This window comes from Sebastes umbrosus, chromosome 8 (genome assembly GCF_015220745.1).
Source record: "Sebastes umbrosus isolate fSebUmb1 chromosome 8, fSebUmb1.pri, whole genome shotgun sequence".
Taxonomy (NCBI): domain Eukaryota; kingdom Metazoa; phylum Chordata; class Actinopteri; order Perciformes; family Sebastidae; genus Sebastes; species Sebastes umbrosus.
In genome coordinates this window covers 6,941,062-6,959,451 of record NC_051276.1, presented here as the reverse complement: position 1 = coordinate 6,959,451, position 18,390 = coordinate 6,941,062, and the positions used below count along the sequence as shown (strand labels likewise).

Here is an 18,390-nt window from a genome sequence, read left to right as displayed (position 1 = left end):
ACCTCCTCACCTAATGACACTGATGCTTATTGATGATGTTGATAACGAGGATGTTGATGACATTGAGGATGTTGCTGATGTTGATTAGGATATTCATGACGATGATGACATTGATGGCGTTGTTGATAATGTTAATGATGACGATGACATTGCCTCTGCGCCTGTCGGCACCTGCGTCCGATCGGACTTGAAGCTGTTGTTTGGCACTTACTCACGTTGTTCCCTCCTATCTAGATCTAGAAAATGCAATTTCTTCTAATCATAGTCACACACTGATAGTGTATTTAGGGCTTAATATTGCCATTTATGTGGCAGCTTACCTTTTTTTTAAGTTTTGTAGTTCATTCTAATGATCAAAATCAGGTTCAAGTGATAAACCACTTTAAAAAAAACATCTGGGAATGTACTTTTTTGAGCCACTCAGATTTAAAATGAGGTTTTCTATAACTGCTACAAGAGGGCATTAGCTCAACGAGTACAGATGTTAACTATATTCAGAACGTTTTGGTGAATCAGAAGAGGTCAGTAGTGTTTTAAATTACCCATTTTCTCTAATGAAAAAATTCTCTTAGTAGTAGTCAGGGCAGGCTACCAAAACTGTGATAGAGATAGTTAACACATTTTCCACAATTGATGTGTAAAACTGCTGTCAAATACTAACTGCTGTTGCAATAAAAACTTTATAGTTTGACGCTTTGTGAACAAAGGTTGTAATTAAGTTGGATTGATGTTTGTTACACCAGATTGCAATGGTTTTCACAGTAAAAAAACAGCAGTATTTTTAGATATATTTTGGTGAAACGATGGTCGATGGAGAATGTGGATGGACATTAGAGAAGTGATTGGTGATGTGAGAAGTTTCTGTGGGTGTTTTGTTTTCATGTCCATCATGTAAACGCATGTCAGCCATCTTTCAACCCTACAGGTGGTGTGTGTTTGAAACTAAAGAGACAAGGTTTGGATGGAATATCCTTAAAGTTTAAAGCAACAGGTCTAAATGAAGGATGCTGTTGAGTTTTGTTATGAAATGATATGACACAATGATTGTCCGGTTTTCTCTTCCTGTTGGTTGAAGATCTACAGTAAGTAATTGTGTATGTTAACAACAGAGCGAGCAGAGTCTGCAAACTACAACTGTAGCCTTTTTCTGATCAGAATCTTAAATCTTAATGTAGTTAAAAACTTGAACGCACCTTTAAAACAAATGTGTTTAAGTTGTCAGGCATCTCCAGCCGGTTGCAACGACGGACTTCTTGGATATCTGAGCAGAGAGTCGTCAGCTTGGGACTGGAGGCCTGAAAAACACAATAAAGACATGATGACTGTCAGACAGGTCAGACGATTCTCTCATGAAAGGAGACAAAAAAAGGCACAGAAACAGAAAGAAGTAGAAAAACAAAATGAGTCTTCAATCAGCTTCTGATGTCTACGGTGGCTGACCATGTGATATGGCCAAATTCCCTGAATGTTTCAACAGCACACAGAACAACACGCTAGTAAAGGCTAGTTGCTGGTAGTCTGTGAGGAAACACAATCACAACTTGGGGTGGGGTGTTGAGAGTTTGGTGCTGTTAACGGAATTATTCTAAAAATGGGTCGGTGGATAATTTTCCAGAGAAATTGGGACATTGATTCAGGAAAGACAAAAAAAAAAATCCATTCACCTCCACTGTTTTGGAGTGGCAGAGGATGTCTGGGTGACAAATATCTCATAACCTTAGCTACCATATCTGTGGTCAACAGCCTCATTTTGGTCTTAAAATCTAATACAATCCCCCCTGCACAAGGTTTATAAGTTTTAGCCCGATATCTCTGCACACCTTTTTTCCCCACTTTTATTCCAATATCTAGCTTATCAATGAAGTGGCTTGTACTTGCAACAAAATAAGCTTCCCTGCCACTGAGATGGGTAGAATAGACTTGCCTTCTATGTAAGTTGCCATTGCAATACGCCTTATTTTAAAGTTGATCAGTTAAGCTACAGATACCACACTACAGGATGTTCAAGTGTACAGTATGTGCAGTCTCTATATGTGTATGTATGTGTGAGCGTGAAGTCTCGGTGCTACTGAAACTGAAGCCTCCCTTGGTGAGAGAAAATGCAGTGAATCATAGGAAAGAAGAGCATGATTGGAGCTCTCGAGGCAGAGCTCTAAGGTCTACCCCATCAGGAGAAACTGTGAATTTAAAGAATGAGATAGCAGGGGCTTCCTGCTGGATGCTGTACCTGAGGCACAGCGACCTTTTCTGCAAAACTATCAGTGGCCTTGACTTTTATGCACTAATGAAACAGACACATTAAGATACTTTCTACAGGTGTAAGACCTCTCTTTAGAGTAAAGGTAAACCTGAAACTCAGCTGGACAGAAGAAGGATGGTGTGTGTGCACATCCATGAGTGCACAACTACAGACACATGCACTCAAACTAATCATACTTTACTAATAAAGCGATGCCTTCAAGCCCCCCCCCCGATACAAACGAACGCCAACAGAGCCAGCGGCATAAACCCACACATACATACATACATACATACACACACACACACACACACACACACACGGATGGATGACTTGTTCAGCCATGTATAAAGGCCTGTGGCAAGTTGGGTCAAAGGTCACCTCTGAAATGAAGCATGGGTGACAGCTGATAGAAATACGTGTGGAGTTGAGAGAGTCAGCAACTCTTATTGAGAGTTTAAAACTATTGTGTGTGTCATATGTTCGCTATGAGTGTAGATCGACTAATCATTGCAGCTCTACTCATGCCGGGTACACACTACACAAGACTCAAGCTGATTTTGGGCCTGCTTCTCCCCTCCCGACAATGGTCAGGAAAGATATTTTTTATGGTTCTAAAGATTATCTTTTCAGATGTTTCCATGGTGTGAGGTATGTTAAGAGTGTTTTCTGCACCCCCCGATCGGCTCAGAAGTCCATCCTGGCCGCACCGATTTCAGATCGTAAATATAAAAAATGTTCAACATATACGATCGGACATCCTGTTGTGTGTGGGGAACCCCCGAAGACAGCCGATGACACAGTCGCGTGGGAAAGAACGACAGCCAATAGGGAACCAAACTGACTGGAGCAGAAGGACAACCACCATCGCCATGGCAACCGCAGCTAATGCATGAGCTAATGCAAAACGCAAAGCATAAATTAGCAGTAAGATGGAGCTCGGAAATGGAGGACCAACTTGTTGATTTGACGACACAAGTGTATATTTAACATGTCTCCATGACTTCATCCATCCATCCTTCGTGAATTTTCAGTACAAAGTATTGCATAAACTAATTCTTCCTGCACGTCATCCGCCATGTTTGTTTACACCAAAGTCCCGTTTGATCGCGAGAGATTTTGCGAGATTGACTCTTGTTGTTCATGAATGGAATCAGTGTGGTGTGCTGTTTTTGCCAAATCGTTGCTCACCACCCACTACAGGAACGAAACCGTTCCTATAACATGTGGTTATGTGTGGGGTCTCTCATATTTTCAACATCTGTTAAGATTTGAAAAATCTTTTAGTGTGGGCCAGCCCCAGCCTTTAAATATTCAAAAGTTAAAATTGTGTTTGTTCAATCAACATACTAAATGAAATTCCTATAATACAGCATGTTCTTATTTACGATCTTTGATTGATCTGTCATTGATTCATTTTGAATATGAACCACAGTATCTTTACTTTATCAATTGATAGAATTATGTGGAGAGATGATAAATATCATCACCCAGCCCAGGATGAGAGTCTCCTGAAACTAATGTATTTAATCTACCAGAAATTAAATTGAAGCGCACTAATCTTTCTCCAGCACACAGCGGAAGCCAAAAAGCTACAGTTGGGTCAACATCAAACCCTATGGGGGCAAACGTATGTAAGAGCCCATAACAAAAATAAAAGTGGAGGGGGGTGGGTGGCGTGAGAGAGCAGAAGCAGCAAAAGGAAACAGGCGAGACAGTGAAAGACGCGGCGTTGGGTGGGAGAAGAGAGAGGGATGAAGAGCAGAAGAAAGAGCAGCGAGGACGGATTCCAGGGCTTTGTGCACCGGATGAGTTTGAGTCTATGTGACAGTGTGTGAGCCTGAGGAATGTCTATGATAATCCTACACACACACACACACACATATAAAAACAGACACATACACACATCAAAAGAATAGATTAACCCCCCACTCGCCCAATTTCCTCAGCACGCCGGTGACGTGAATGAACCCCGTAACTCCATACGCTCTTTGTTTTAACCACAGTGTCTAATACTATCAATAAATACTGTGACACAGAGATGAGAGGGATGTGACTCATTTAGACAGATCTGAGTCAGTGAATGAGGAACTGACTACAAGTTGAACTTGTAACCAAATTGCTGCCACAGCTGGATTTTAGTCCAGGATGTTCAGAGAAATTATGCTTCTTCAGATTCAGGTTAAAACTTCAAGTTTTCTGATAACTTTCCTGTGTAGAAAGATACAATCAATATATTCTCAGAAGAAACGTGTGCACACTTGCAGGAAAGACAAGAGGCACATATGAAAGATTCAAAGATAGTATGCCAAAAAAAATCGTTGTTGGTACAGAAATAAAGACATACAGTATAAAAAAAAAAAAAAAAAAAAAAAAAAAAAAGATTTGAGGAGTAAATAAATAAATAAAATTGATGTTTATAGTTTATTCTTGGCCTTGGAAAGAGTAAGTGACAAACAATCTCACTTCAAGGTCGACTGAGTAGCTGTTCTTGAGCTTTCGATTATCACATGGCCTTCAACAGATTGTTTTTGTAACATTTTGTTTTGTAAGCTGCTGTTTTGACATTCAACTTGTTTTGAGGTTTGATCTACTTTTTGATACGAATAAAAATACGACTGCAGCTGAAACGATAGCTTAGTTGATCGACTATTTCAATAATTGATTCATCGTTTTGTCATATTTCAAGCAAAAATACCAAATATTCACTTGTTTTAACTTCTCAAAATGTGAGGATATGCTGCGTTTTCTTTTTTGAATCATGTTCAACTGAATATCTTTAGGTTTTGGACTGTGAATCGGACACAACAAGACATTTGAAGACGTCATCTTGGACTTCTGGGAAATTGTAACAGGCTCAATGTTTTGTGACATTTTATTGAGATTAATTGAGAAAATACTCAAGAGACTAATCACTAATGAAAATAACTGTTAAATATTTGAAATCTAGAATATTTGACCACTCTTACATTTGCAGACAAACCAGTTTACTTCTATTTGCACATCACTGGTTAATGAACATGTATACATATTTCATGCCGAAAAAAACCTAAAGCGACGAAGATAAAGGATGTGAGTTAAAGCTTCATCATCAACATCATAACTACACAGGATGTGCAACAGCTATTAAGATGTGGAACTGTGTGTATGTGTGTGTGTGTGTGTGTGTGTGTGTGTGGGTAAGCAGAGGGTGACTCACTGAGAGGAATTTATTGTGAGATTGTGAATGAGTTTCTGACTAAGAACATCTTTGAGGAACCATATGTGTCTGTGGAGGGAAAAAAAAAAAGAAGAAAAAAAAACAGGCAGCAGATGTTTGACTGGTTGAGCAACAACATAACACGCCTGATTTCTGTGAATCAACTTCATCAGGGGAGCAAGTTCAAGCTCACAGCACATTTCCTATTACTGCAAACTGTAGTCTGTAATAGTCCCTCCAGAGGACACACACACACAAACAGACTCACGCACACACTGACCAGGCATTTGCCCTTTTTCTTCCCTTTTTTCTCATCTGCATATAACCCTTTCAAGGTTATTTCCTTAAACAACACCCCAAAGCAATGTGGGAAAATTGTGTGAGCATTCATGAACTGTGTGTGAAGTTCATCTTCAAAAGCGCGATGAAAAACGACCCCAAAAAGATGCAAACAGACTAAAAAAGAAACACAAAAAGACCACAGAGACGCAAAACGACAACAAAGACACACAAAGAGACACGAAACAATCACAAAGACATGCAAATGAGACCCAAAATGGGCCGCAAACAGCTACAAAATGACCAAAACAGAAGAAAAAAAACTACCAAAATATGCAAAACTTGATGCAAAAAAAATAATAAGGGATAAAAAACAATTATAAAGTCATAAAGTTATCAAAAAAGAGCTAGAAAGAACAACAAAGAGACACAAATTTATCACAAAAAGATACAAAACAAACACAAAGAGACTCAAAACCACATTGTTTTGCATCTCTTAGAGTCTTGGGGTTTTGCTCCTACGTAGGAAGGGTGGGGGACCTTTTATATGTTTGTGTCCAGGGGCCCATTGTCCCATAATCTGTCCATGGCTGTGGGCTATTTGGAGTTACAAATAGCCGCAATTTACTGATATTATTTCATGTTAGAAGTAGAGATGTAAGAAAATATTGATACACATGAGTACCGTGATATTATGTTTTGGGATACTGTATAGATTCTCCAAAACGCTGTATTGATTTTTAATTAATCTCCCGGCTGCTATTCCGTCTTTTGGAGGATGTAGCAGGCTCAGGTACTGATATCATATGAAACTAGAAAACCTGAGGAATCCACTGGTACCGACCATGTCATACTTGCATGTTGCAAAGGTGGCTAAATAACACTGCAAAGTTACACTAAATTTTGACGAGGAAAAACTGGGGTCCCTTCACCTCTGACCTCCAGATATGCGAATGAAAATGGGTTCTATGGGTACCCATGAGTCTCCCCTTTACAGATATTTAGATTTGGGCAAAAAACAAGTTTTTTGCATGCAGTACAAATGTGTTATTTTCACCTATTCTAAAATGGTGTACAGTATTTGAATATTTCTTCACACTAAACAGTCTTGGAATTGCATAAATTGGGTATAACTGTAAAGCTTTTTTTTACTCAGATTTTACACATTTGGTGTCTTATACTTTGACAGCTTTCCCAAAAATTAAATTTGAAAACAATTGCAATATATCCCCTTGCTTACAGAATCACAATATATTGAATAGTTACCCCTGTATCATGATACGTATCGTATCGCCAGAGTCTTGCTAATACACAGCCCTAATTAGAAGTCAAAGGTATTTATTAGGCATTAATAAGTTATTACCCTGAATAACCTATTAATAATGTACACTTTATTACTGCCAAGAACCGGAGCTTTAAATCTGAGTTGAAACACGTTATTACTCATTTTAAAACTTCATTAAAACTGTGCCCCAGGTGTGCAGGTGTGTGAGTGACATGTTTTTGAAATAACTAGACTGCAGACTTAATCCTTTACTATAGAGACTGACAAAAACAACAGCTAGTGCAACGTGTCCTTAACAACTATTACCTGGCATTAACCTCCTCTACATACAAACACTCTACAGGAGAGAAACGGATAAAATAGGCAGATTCAGACAAAGCCACAGAGCGTGAGCATAATGAGTCTGTTTTACTGTATACAATAAAACCTTTAGGGAAGCTTTTCATTAAGGTCTTAAATAACTGCTCCTCTTTGTGTGTATTGTTTGCCAGCAGACCTCAAGTCTACGGACTTATAGTGCTGCTGTTCTTTATCCTGCAACTGTGAAGTTGTAGTAAACAAAGGTTACTGCATGCTCATAGCTTCAATGTTTAAATAATAATGAATTCCGGACAATATTTTAACATTTAATGTCTCTTTCATGTGGGGAAAAAAGCCAGGATATCATGTCAAAATGTCTCAGTACATTATTGATGGTTTAAATCTGTGAGTGTGGGTGTAAATCTAGTTCAAGATGGATTTTCCACTCGGGAGAACAAGAGACTGGAGTTTTATCAGCTGCATATCACGGAAAAGTACAAATCAGGCATACAATACTAATACAGCACTGCGTTTTACAGCTTGTTCCTTTGGTTTCATGACTCTGTTGGCCTGTTTACATGAATACAGGTTGTTTCTACCACAGTTACTACATGTTACTGTGTGTTGATGACCTATTTACACTAGCAACACATGACATACAAAACACTGCAAGACCTATATTAGATTAGCTAGATTTGTTGATCAACTCCTTAATTAAATAGCTTTTAGTTTGGAAATGATCTTATTTCACAATGTCTGACGGTACCATATATGTTCCTTATCAGCTTGTTGAAGCTCTTCATTGAAGCCATACGAGTGAAATATTGAAGCCCAAGGTCGTGTTGTTTTTAATAGTTGTATCATTTCATCAACTGGAAATATATTAGACGTCATCTGTATAATTTTATACACTTTTCCCCAAATTCAGCTGGTCAAATTTAGAAACTTTGGCATCACCACAAAACCGCGGAAATAAAGTTCTGTGGGTTTTAACAATATTTGGTTGCACAGCACGAGTTTGTATTCAATATTCTGATGGCGGAAAGTGGGATAGAATATATTATTTAATTTATCAAGTAGAGTCCAGCATCTCAAATGAGATGATTTACTGCATTTTTCTTTGCTTTATATCATTGTAATTTGAATATATTTTTTTTTTAGTCGAACATTGGGCTTTGGGAATTTATAATTTAATTTGTTCACAACATTTTGACATTTTATAGACTAAACATTTTCTTATTAATTTAAAAAAAGTAATCAACAGATAAACTCATGATGAAAGTGTTAGTTGTAGCTCTATCCTTTTTTTTTTTTTAAACTGCCACATTAACAACACTCCTGTTTACTTAACTGACTTAGTTTAGCTGTTAAGTTTTATTCTTTTCTTGGCAACTAAAATATCAACGTGTAACACATTAAGCTGATGATGAACTGTCCCACTAATATTATGACCCCGCAACAACTTTTCAGTTTTCACTCCTGGTTCTTTTCAGATTGAGTCAACTATACTTTCACTACTATGTTTCAACTTCACACACACACACACACACACACACACACACAGAGGACTGATATTGTGAATATGAAACGCAGATATGACATGATGTCACAATACGGCCTACATATTGGCTTTTCAAATTATTTTTACTGTATATACTGTATCTATCTGTTAGTCCTGTCCTTGCATGTCTTTTTTTCCTTACTTATTTAGCATGGACTCTAGTTAATAACTACCATGTGTTATACTATGGCATTATCTATAAGTGAATGTGTAATACACTGTTTTTTTGCATATTATTTATTATGTTGTGTGTATCAAATTTATAGGATATGTAATTCTCTGTTTTTAGGTTGCGTTTTTAACACCCGGCCAGAGACAACGGGTGATAATTAGCATTTTAGGCTTCTGTATCATTTTATACACATTTATACAAGATTCAGCCGATCATGTTAGAAAATAACATTTTGTGGGTTTTAACTAAATTTGTCGGTACAACATCTCTTATTTGAGGATTTGCTGCATTTCTCTGTTTTTATCAATATCAACTAGGGCTGTCAAAGTTAAGGCGATAATAACATGTAAATATGTCTTAACGCCACTAATTTCTTTAACGCAACTTGGTTGGTTTTAGGTTGTAGCGGGCTCAATTTTCAAGCTTAGAGTGAAGATACTGGCATCATATGAAACTAAAAAAACCTGATGAGTCCACTGGTACCAACCACGGTACCATATTTGTTTTGTTTGTTTTGTGTTGTTAATTTATTTCCAATAATAAATATATACATACATTTGCATAAAGCAAGCATATTTGCCCACTCCCATGTTCATAAGAGTATTAAATACTTGTCTCAAATCTCCTTTTAAGATACATTTTGAACAGATACAAAATGTGCGACCAATCAATTGTGCGATTCAAATATTTTTAATGGATTGACAACCCTAATGGGAATGAAAGATTTGGGGATTTTTATGGACTATGATGTTTTGACATTTTATAGATTAAACAATCAATAGATTAATGAATTACGTTAATAATGACAATAAAATTGTTTAGTAATTTTTCAGTCACAGCCTTATATTGAAAACATTTTTGAAAAAGTGCCAAATGAATGACATTGAACCTACTGTACTACGACTTCACAAACTTTGGTCAAATCATATGACAAACCAACAGAAACATTTTAGGCACCAACGCTGCCTGTTCAAAGTAACAACTGCTTCACCCGGGTTCACGCACGCACGCATGCACACATGCACACATGCACACATGCACGCCAGCAGCAGGCATAAACAGTTGATCAAAGTAGCTCACAAACAAATAGCGATGCAGCCGTGCAACCTCTCACCCCCACACTCACAAACACATCTACAGTTTGAGAGCGCGCGCACACACACACACACACACACACACACACACACACACACACACACACACTAGGGTGACACACAGGATGTTTGGAGTCCAAAACGATCTTCCCAGGGTCCCTTTCTCAAGGCCGTCACCGTGGCAACTGACTGACACTCCACATTCCACTATCCCTCCGAGGGTCGGTGTAGCCAACGCTGTCCGGGGTGCGTGTGTGTGTGCGTGGTGTGTGTGTGTGTGTGTGTGTGTGTGTGTGTGTGAGTGTGTGTGTGTGTGCTGGACTGACCGTAAACTCTGCAGGGTTACCAAACTGGTCTCAGTAGAGATTTTGGAAAGTGTGTATGCACAATTATCCTACACACAAGCACACACACACAGACATTTTAAAAGCACCACCCATCAGGGCCTCATCAGGCAGAGGAGACCTTGACCGACACATCTGTCTGTACTTCCCCTGCTTTTGGGTTAGGATCACTGATGCATTTCTTTTCCTTGCTGCACACTTAAAGGATAAGTACGGTCTATATATTTCTTATTGTCAACAAAACCCATGAAAAGACGCAAACCAAAATGATCCTACAAGTTAAACCAAAGCCTTGTATATCTTATTCTTCAGTGCCATAAAGGCTCCATTGTTGTCCAAAAACTATTTAACACATCCATGAACACTGTCGTGTTTCCATTCAAATTTAGCAAATATTTTATGCAAATTTCCAGAAAAAAAGAAAATGCAAATTAAAGCGCGTTTCCATCCACTACTGTTAAGCGTATTTCAGGAGTAGGTTCATCGCAATAAAAAGAAGGTGGCGGTTATTCACCAGTTGGGTGCCATTAAAGAATAAGATGTAATTAAAAGAGCATCAGTAAAACCTCAAAGGAACGAAAACAATGCAGAAAAGGTGTTGAAAATATGGTATTTGTGTTTGTTTAATGTGTTAATTTTAGGAAGGTTACTGTTTCCTCATCAGTCCACGCAGATCTGATGTTTTCATCCGCTGTCATTTTCAATACAGGGCTGCACTAACTTTGTACACTGGCTGTACTGGTGCGCCAAACTTTTTTCATTTAGGTGCACAAGCACATATTTAAGGTGCACCCAAAATGTTTCACCGCGCAACAATAACACATTTTAAGCCTTTTGTCAGTTCCTATAGGCCTACACTGGGGGTGTCACGATGACAGAAATTTAGTAGTTGATAACAATACCAGTGAAATTCCACGATTCTCTTCCATCAATAAAAACAAAAGTAAAACAATAAATCCCATGTACTTCAACATACACTCCTTTATTAACGTTTGCATACTGGTTTTTGTTAGGAAGTTAAACAGGTCATAATTCCCTCTCTAATATCTATTTTATATTGCTGTGAAAACATCTCCTTCAAACGAGTGGATTTATTCAAGTTTCTCGCCAAAAACTACATTTTACAAGATTACATTTTAACACATCATGGTAACGTTAGAATTGACCACTTTACCGATTTATGGTCGCACGCTGGAGCCCTGAAATAGTCAATGTGTGGGACATTTATATCCAGCTCATGTTACAGGTTGATTTTTATAATCTTATAGCTCTGCTTGGATCGTGGCTACTGTACACTTATTCTTGGTATGCTTCTAAAGAAAACTGTGTTTAGTGTGTTTATACAATAGCTATAGCTGCACTTAACAATGGTGATCTGTAGCAGCTGCCATTGTTTTCACCCTTCTACTCCATTGCCAGACCACCTGTTGTTTGTGTCACACTCCTGAGGTCTTCCTCCATAGTTGGTTGGACAGAAATAGATTTTCTGATCCCAGCGCTCCTGGTTTCTTCCATGACACGGTGGCTAAACTTTTCTTCCTGTCCAGCAATTAATAAGATCTAAAGACCAGTTAGTGGCAAACATTGGCAGTAAACGTACGTAAACAATTAGGCTTGTGCCTATGCCGTTGTTTAAATAGAGGAGACATTGCTTTTAAATAGATTTTCTAATTGTTTAAATATTTTAAATAAAATGTTCACGCTCTTTTACAAACGTTTATTCACGTAACTTTAAAAGGTAGGCGCGGTAATGCCGTGAAACTAGCAAGAGTAAACTAGATTTTAAGAATGATCCAGCCAAAAAAAACAGCCCAGTGTTGCCAACTCTTTTCCAATGAAAGTAGCTATTATTGATATGAACGTATTGTAAACAACAAACATGGCTATTGTTAGTACTTACAGCTGTCATGCTAGCAGCTTGTGGAAGACTCCGGTGACGCGCAATGAGAGCACGAGCAGAGTGTGCGCAGGCAGGCAGGTAGCCCGTCCAATCATCACATCCGGCCTGAATGACATATTTGGACGGGTTTATAGTCCTGCGACAACCAAAGATACCGGATTTTTTTTTTTTTTTTGTCATAGCATTTGATTTATTGATTGCTGTCGGGATGTAATGACAATTTCAACTAATATAACAAAAAATGCATTTTAACAGCACTACAAACCCTACCTTTAACTGTATTGCTTTTAGAAAGCTTAAAGGTTTGATTATTTCAAAGCTCAGAGGCTGAGCCACGCTGCCGATCGGATCGAATAGAAACAACTGCCAAACCCTATAAACACTACACAATAAGCAAACACTGCATGTCCTTCAACAGTGAGCAAAAAGAACAAGAATATCAACATTAAAGATAAAGTAAATGTTAGTCTGAATCCTGCAGTTTCTCTCTTAAAAGGTCGGGTTAGATCAGTGGTTTGTGTTGGGTCTCTTTTGATTTGGAAAGTAGAATTTGACTCAGAAAGCAGATCCAAAACTTGATGACGCAAAAAAAAAAAAAATTTAAAGGCCCCACTGAAGTATATTTTACCAATTCTCTCTGGTCTTCAAATTATTGTTGGCTCAGGGTTACGTCCACTCAAAGCAGCTGTAATCACATAAAACCATAATACAAATACATGAAAATGTTTTTTTTTTTACATTTTAAGCCAAACATGATCTTTTATGACTCATTTACAGTAAGTTTTAATGACCGTAACTTACTATGAAATGTTTTAGGAATATTTTATACATTTTACTGTTCATGTAGTGTTTTTTTTTTTTTCTCAAATCAGCTCTTTCACAGTCCAAGAAAATATTTAAAAAATGTGCCTCCGCTGAGAAAAACTCTTACAGTCACCTTTGTACAAATTGGTTTCTAGTACATGAACATAGGTGGAGTACGTGCAGCCAGGAGATCAGATCACATTCACAATCAGCTTTATCTGTGGCATCACAGAGGATGTGGGAAACACACACACACTCTCACACACACACACACACACACACACGCACGCACAGAAACTGAGCACTAGTTGTGGGGTTACCAACACTGATAGAGATGAGTGTGTTCTAGGAAACCTGTCAGAAGTCGTCAGCCTTCAGTGATGAATAAATGTGTCAGTTCATTGTGCTGCCCTCCTTGCATACTTCTCAGAAACACTGATATATAAGCCAAATATGCAGAAGTTAAGACAGCACACTCAAGATTCACAGAACTGAGTGCAGTTCCTTGTAAATGAATTAGCTGTGGTTTTGCACACGAAAAAAGACCAATTAGCAAGCCTGACGGAGCAGAAAAAAAGAAGGGAAAGTAGTAACATTTCAGCCAAATTCTGACAAACATTGAATCCAGTAGGCAATATCAAGGTCTTTGAGTTGAAAAGATATATTCTAATATTTACCAAGATCTATAAAATCATGTATGAGGCCAAGCAGAAAAGCTTGTTAAGAGGACTGCACACCGCATTTATATCAATGAGGGTAGGCCATATAACAGGAACACCTCTCTGTATGCAACACAATTCAACAGCACCATAAACTATATCCTCCAAAATGATCAGAACTAATACATCGATGTATCGATTTATATTCCTAAGATCCAACTACATCGGTAGGCACTCGGCAAGTTGTCCTTCACGGGAGACGTATATCGATCTAAAATTGATTTGCAAGGTAAATAATCGATTGTATCGATACTAAGAATTTGCACCTTGCATTTAAGCACGTCAAATGTTATATGGATGTATTTTTTAGCACTTTTAACAGTAAAGAAACGTTAAACGTTACTCCGATTCACTCTCCCTGTGTATGGCGTCATCGATATGCACCAGCAGCGCCAATCTCAGAAAGACGAGAACAAAACGAAGCATGACTGATGGCGAGGAAGAGCCAGACGTGTTTGAGGTCCAGCGTGTGGAAACATTTTGGCTTTTGCAAAAAGGGAGGTGTCCTTGAAAAATTGCTCGCTGTTTGTGCAAAGGCCAGATAAAATACAACGGCAACACAACCAATCTTTACACGCACTTACTGAGATGCCACTATTATTGCTCTACCGTTTATATTGGAAATGAGAACAGAAGCAGCAGGTTAAACTACTGTTCGTTCGACCTGAGGAGAAGTTGGTTGTATTTTATTCTTCGTTAAATATTATTGCTCTACCTTTTGCTTTGGAAATGAGAACAGAAGCAGCAGGTTAAACCACTGTTCGTTTAACTTGAATAGAAGTTGGTATATTTTATTTTTTTGTTAAATATTGCACTGCCTTGTATCTTGAGAACTGAAGCAGCGGTTTCCTGAAGTTGCACTTTTGATTATTTTCAAATAAAAGGTGTATGTATTTGCCATTAATCGTTGTGCTTACTTGTTTATATCCATAATTAATTTATCCCCGATTCCCTTACAAGAAAAACTTTGAGGAATCCTGACCTGCAGTGTCCAGTATCCAGCTATTTACTTCAGTCACATTGATTGAATTTTTGGCAAAAAAAAAGGTTACTGTATCAATTTCAAGTCATTGAATCGTATCATATCGTATCGCTCTAGATGAGCCAAGTAGCGTATTGTAACGTATTGATTAACACCTTTTTTAAATGGTTCAACAAAAACATAACATTATAACCTTCATTAAAGTAGGTCCTGCAGGACTGAAGAATCAGCTCATGTAAGCCACAAAGAAACATATTTTCCCACCTAACACTCCTGACATCACTTCATGTGGATCGTTTTGGATATCTCGGATTTGAGATATTCACCACAAAGACTTCTGTCGCTGCTCAAATACTTCATTTGCGGTGCTCACAGCACTGAAAAATTACATTTGAAACGCTCAACGGCAATATCTCCTTCCAGAAAATATGTATCGGTTATCCAAAATAATCCACAGACCTGACTGAACAGTTTTCATTGGGACTTCGTTCTTTCTATTGAAAATGTGAACTGTTTTTATTGGGACTGCTTTCTAGCAAAGAAAATTGTTCCAGTGGAAACTACTGACAGCGAGGTCTGTGAATTATCTTGAGTAATCGGCACATTGTTTTTGGAAAGACACGTTGCTTTGGCAATTAAATGTCATTTTTTAAATGCTTTAAGCACCACAAACAACACGGCATTCACCCACAATGTACTGAAGTGGAAACACAAGTCAAGGCGGCTTTGTGAGCCTAAATCTACAGTATATGGCAGTGTAGCATAAGCATGAGATACGATTTTCAAGGCGTCCTGGTAGCCTAATGATCTGGGATGTTGACCGTGTGGTCACAATGTCCCCGATTTTAGTCTGGCTGGGGGGTCTTCCTCTCTTCTGACTCATTTCCTGTCACCTCTCTGCTGTCACTATCAAACAAAAAGACAGAAATGCCCCAAAAAATACTTTGAAAAAGGGAGATATCATTTTCCAATCTGTCTTAGAGTAGATTTCTGAGGAGAAAGGTCTGCCGATATGAATGACAAGATGTTATGAGGTCATTGTGATAAACTATTAGATCTTTGACCCCGACTACTGTTCCAGAGTGATTATTTTCCAATTTGAATCTTAATCTTTGCATATAAGGTACAACTCATTTGTCCAAGATAAATGACCCTAAGTAAGACAACATTTCAAGCTAATCAAAGTGCAGCTAAAATATCATGGAAAACAACCAGATCAGCTTACTGAGAAACAGAAAATAGATTGTGTGATTGTGTGTAGTGGTGAGCAGAGACGTGTGCGCACACACGGGCACTGTTTTCACGAATGCAGCAGAGTTTCCGAGTATTTTACCAGACTCACAAAACCTTGTGCGGGAATCTCAATGTCTTCTTCTTCTTGCGAACATGTTTTCACACTTGTTTTGGTAGGTAAAAAAAAATGAGTTATCAAAATAAACTAATTGAATAAATAATAATGTAGTGACATGCACAAAATGTTGTATCACCATTAGTGTGTGCATTTGAAAAGTATATAGTGAAACTTATGAAACATGGACATCAGTCAAAATTTGACAAGTTTGCACAAATTCACTCAGCAGTGGATGGAAAATTGTTTGCATGTGTCTTCGACTGTGTTTGTGTATCTAAGATATCTCAGTCATGTGCTGGTCTTCCACATGTGTAAGACTTGGCATGTGTCAGTTATGGGTGCGTGTGTGTGTGTGTGTGTGTGTGTGTGTGTGTGTGAGATGGTCTGTTAATGGTGTGTTGAGTGTCCAGTAACTGTGCACATGTGGAAAAGACTAGTAAACGTATTCTTCATTTTTTCTTTCCCTACAATCGAGTCTTCATCGCCTCTTTGCTTTTTTTGTGAATTTCTTTCTTGCAGCTATGTGCATGTCCTCAACTAACTCATCAAACTCTTACTTTCATCCCAACAATCACACATTAAACACCCCGTTACACACCTGAAAAATATCATACTGGTCAGGATTGTGTGTCCAGACAACAAAATTAGTATTTCATAACTAAATGCTGACAATTTTTTTTTTTTTTTTTTACACAAACACTTTAAATAAACAAACATAAACAAACAAAGTTTTGACAAAGAAGTGTAGACTGAAGCAGCATATTTTAAAGTTTAAGAATAAACTGAACTCATGAAGATGACAGTAACAGAAACTTTGAACAGCAAACAAAAAAGGGTCATGAAAGCATTTATATACTTATATAATTTCTACCTGTTAACATACTGTAAGTGCCAGTACCGATAAAGTTCAAATCATTCGTTTATTAATTGTTTAGTTGATCAACAGAAAACAAATTCGCAATTATTTTGATAACTGATTAATCATTTGGTAATTTTTCAATTACCAAAGTTCCAGCTATTCAAATGAGACAATTTGATAATTTTTTGATATTCTACAGCGTAAATGATTAATCAAAAAGCAGCAAATGAATCGATAATGAAAATAATCATTGGTTGCAGCCCTAGATATTTCTATATCCCAATAGTGGCTGATAATATCTGCTGATATATTGGCCTGGAATAAAAATCGGCTGTGATTTATTATTTTAAAACTACAAAAAAACGACTACAGAGATATGCCCTGAAGTTGGGAAAGAAAAACTCTCTTGTCCTTCCTTTCCCTGCTACCCCTGTGCCACACCATTGTTTCTGAATAAACCTTACTGTGTAGTTTTGCCCCTTATGACTACAGTTCCTGGTACCACTGAGCCAGAACCAGGTTTATAAAGGGAAGGAGATCAAGTCATGATAACATTTTCCACACAAGAGGCAGAGCCAAGTGGGACTTGCCAGGGCCAGAGCAAACTCTAAATGTTTATAACGCAGTATCAAAAGCCACAGTTTGCTTAGTGAGAAGCTACAGCCACAATTGACAAATCATCTCCGCTGGCAGCAAGATAAAAAAAAATAAGTCATTTTTTTACAGGGGAAAACTGAGAGGCACAGATAATGAGTAAATGCTAGTTGTGTTTGGCCCTGTAATGGAAACCAGGCTAAAGACTTGCCTGGAGTGAATCAGGGGCTTAGCAGGACTGGAGATGTGACTCAGAATTAAGCGGAGTAGAAAAGAAGAGAGTAGACTACAACACAGAAGATATACAGAAATGTTCACACAGGGTTTCTGCAGGGTTCACAAATTTAAGACTTTTTACAGCCTTTTAATGCCACATAAAACAAAATGGAATACCTTTTCCACTGCCATACTGCTCAAAGTGTGACTGAAAAATCAGCCAGGACAATAAGGCCTACAATTATTTATGAAGTACATTAGGGCTTCAACTAACGATTATTTTCATTATCCATTAATCTGTTGATTAATTGTTTCATCGTTACCTCTATAAAATGTTTGAAAAGTAGTGAAAAATAACATTCACAGTTTCTCAGAGGCCACGGTGTTGTCTTCAATTTGCTTGTTTTTTCTGACTGACCGAACAAAACCTTAAGATTGGGGCTGTCAATCCATTAAAATAGTTAATCGCAAATTAATCACTTTTTTTATCTG

The 18,390-nt window shown here is 37.8% G+C and overlaps 1 protein-coding gene across 3 annotated transcripts in view; it reads right to left on the bottom strand.

Moving 5' to 3' along the window:
* Nucleotides 1–18,390, bottom strand: part of sh2b3 (SH2B adaptor protein 3) — a 71,968-nt gene that overhangs the window by 14,456 nt on the left and 39,122 nt on the right. For all 3 annotated transcript variants that reach the window (XM_037778140.1, XM_037778139.1, XM_037778141.1), the window contains one exon: nt 1,194–1,295. In XM_037778140.1, coding sequence (XP_037634068.1) covers nt 1,194–1,295 — 102 coding nt within the window. The remainder of the gene's footprint in view (nt 1–1,193; nt 1,296–18,390) is intronic.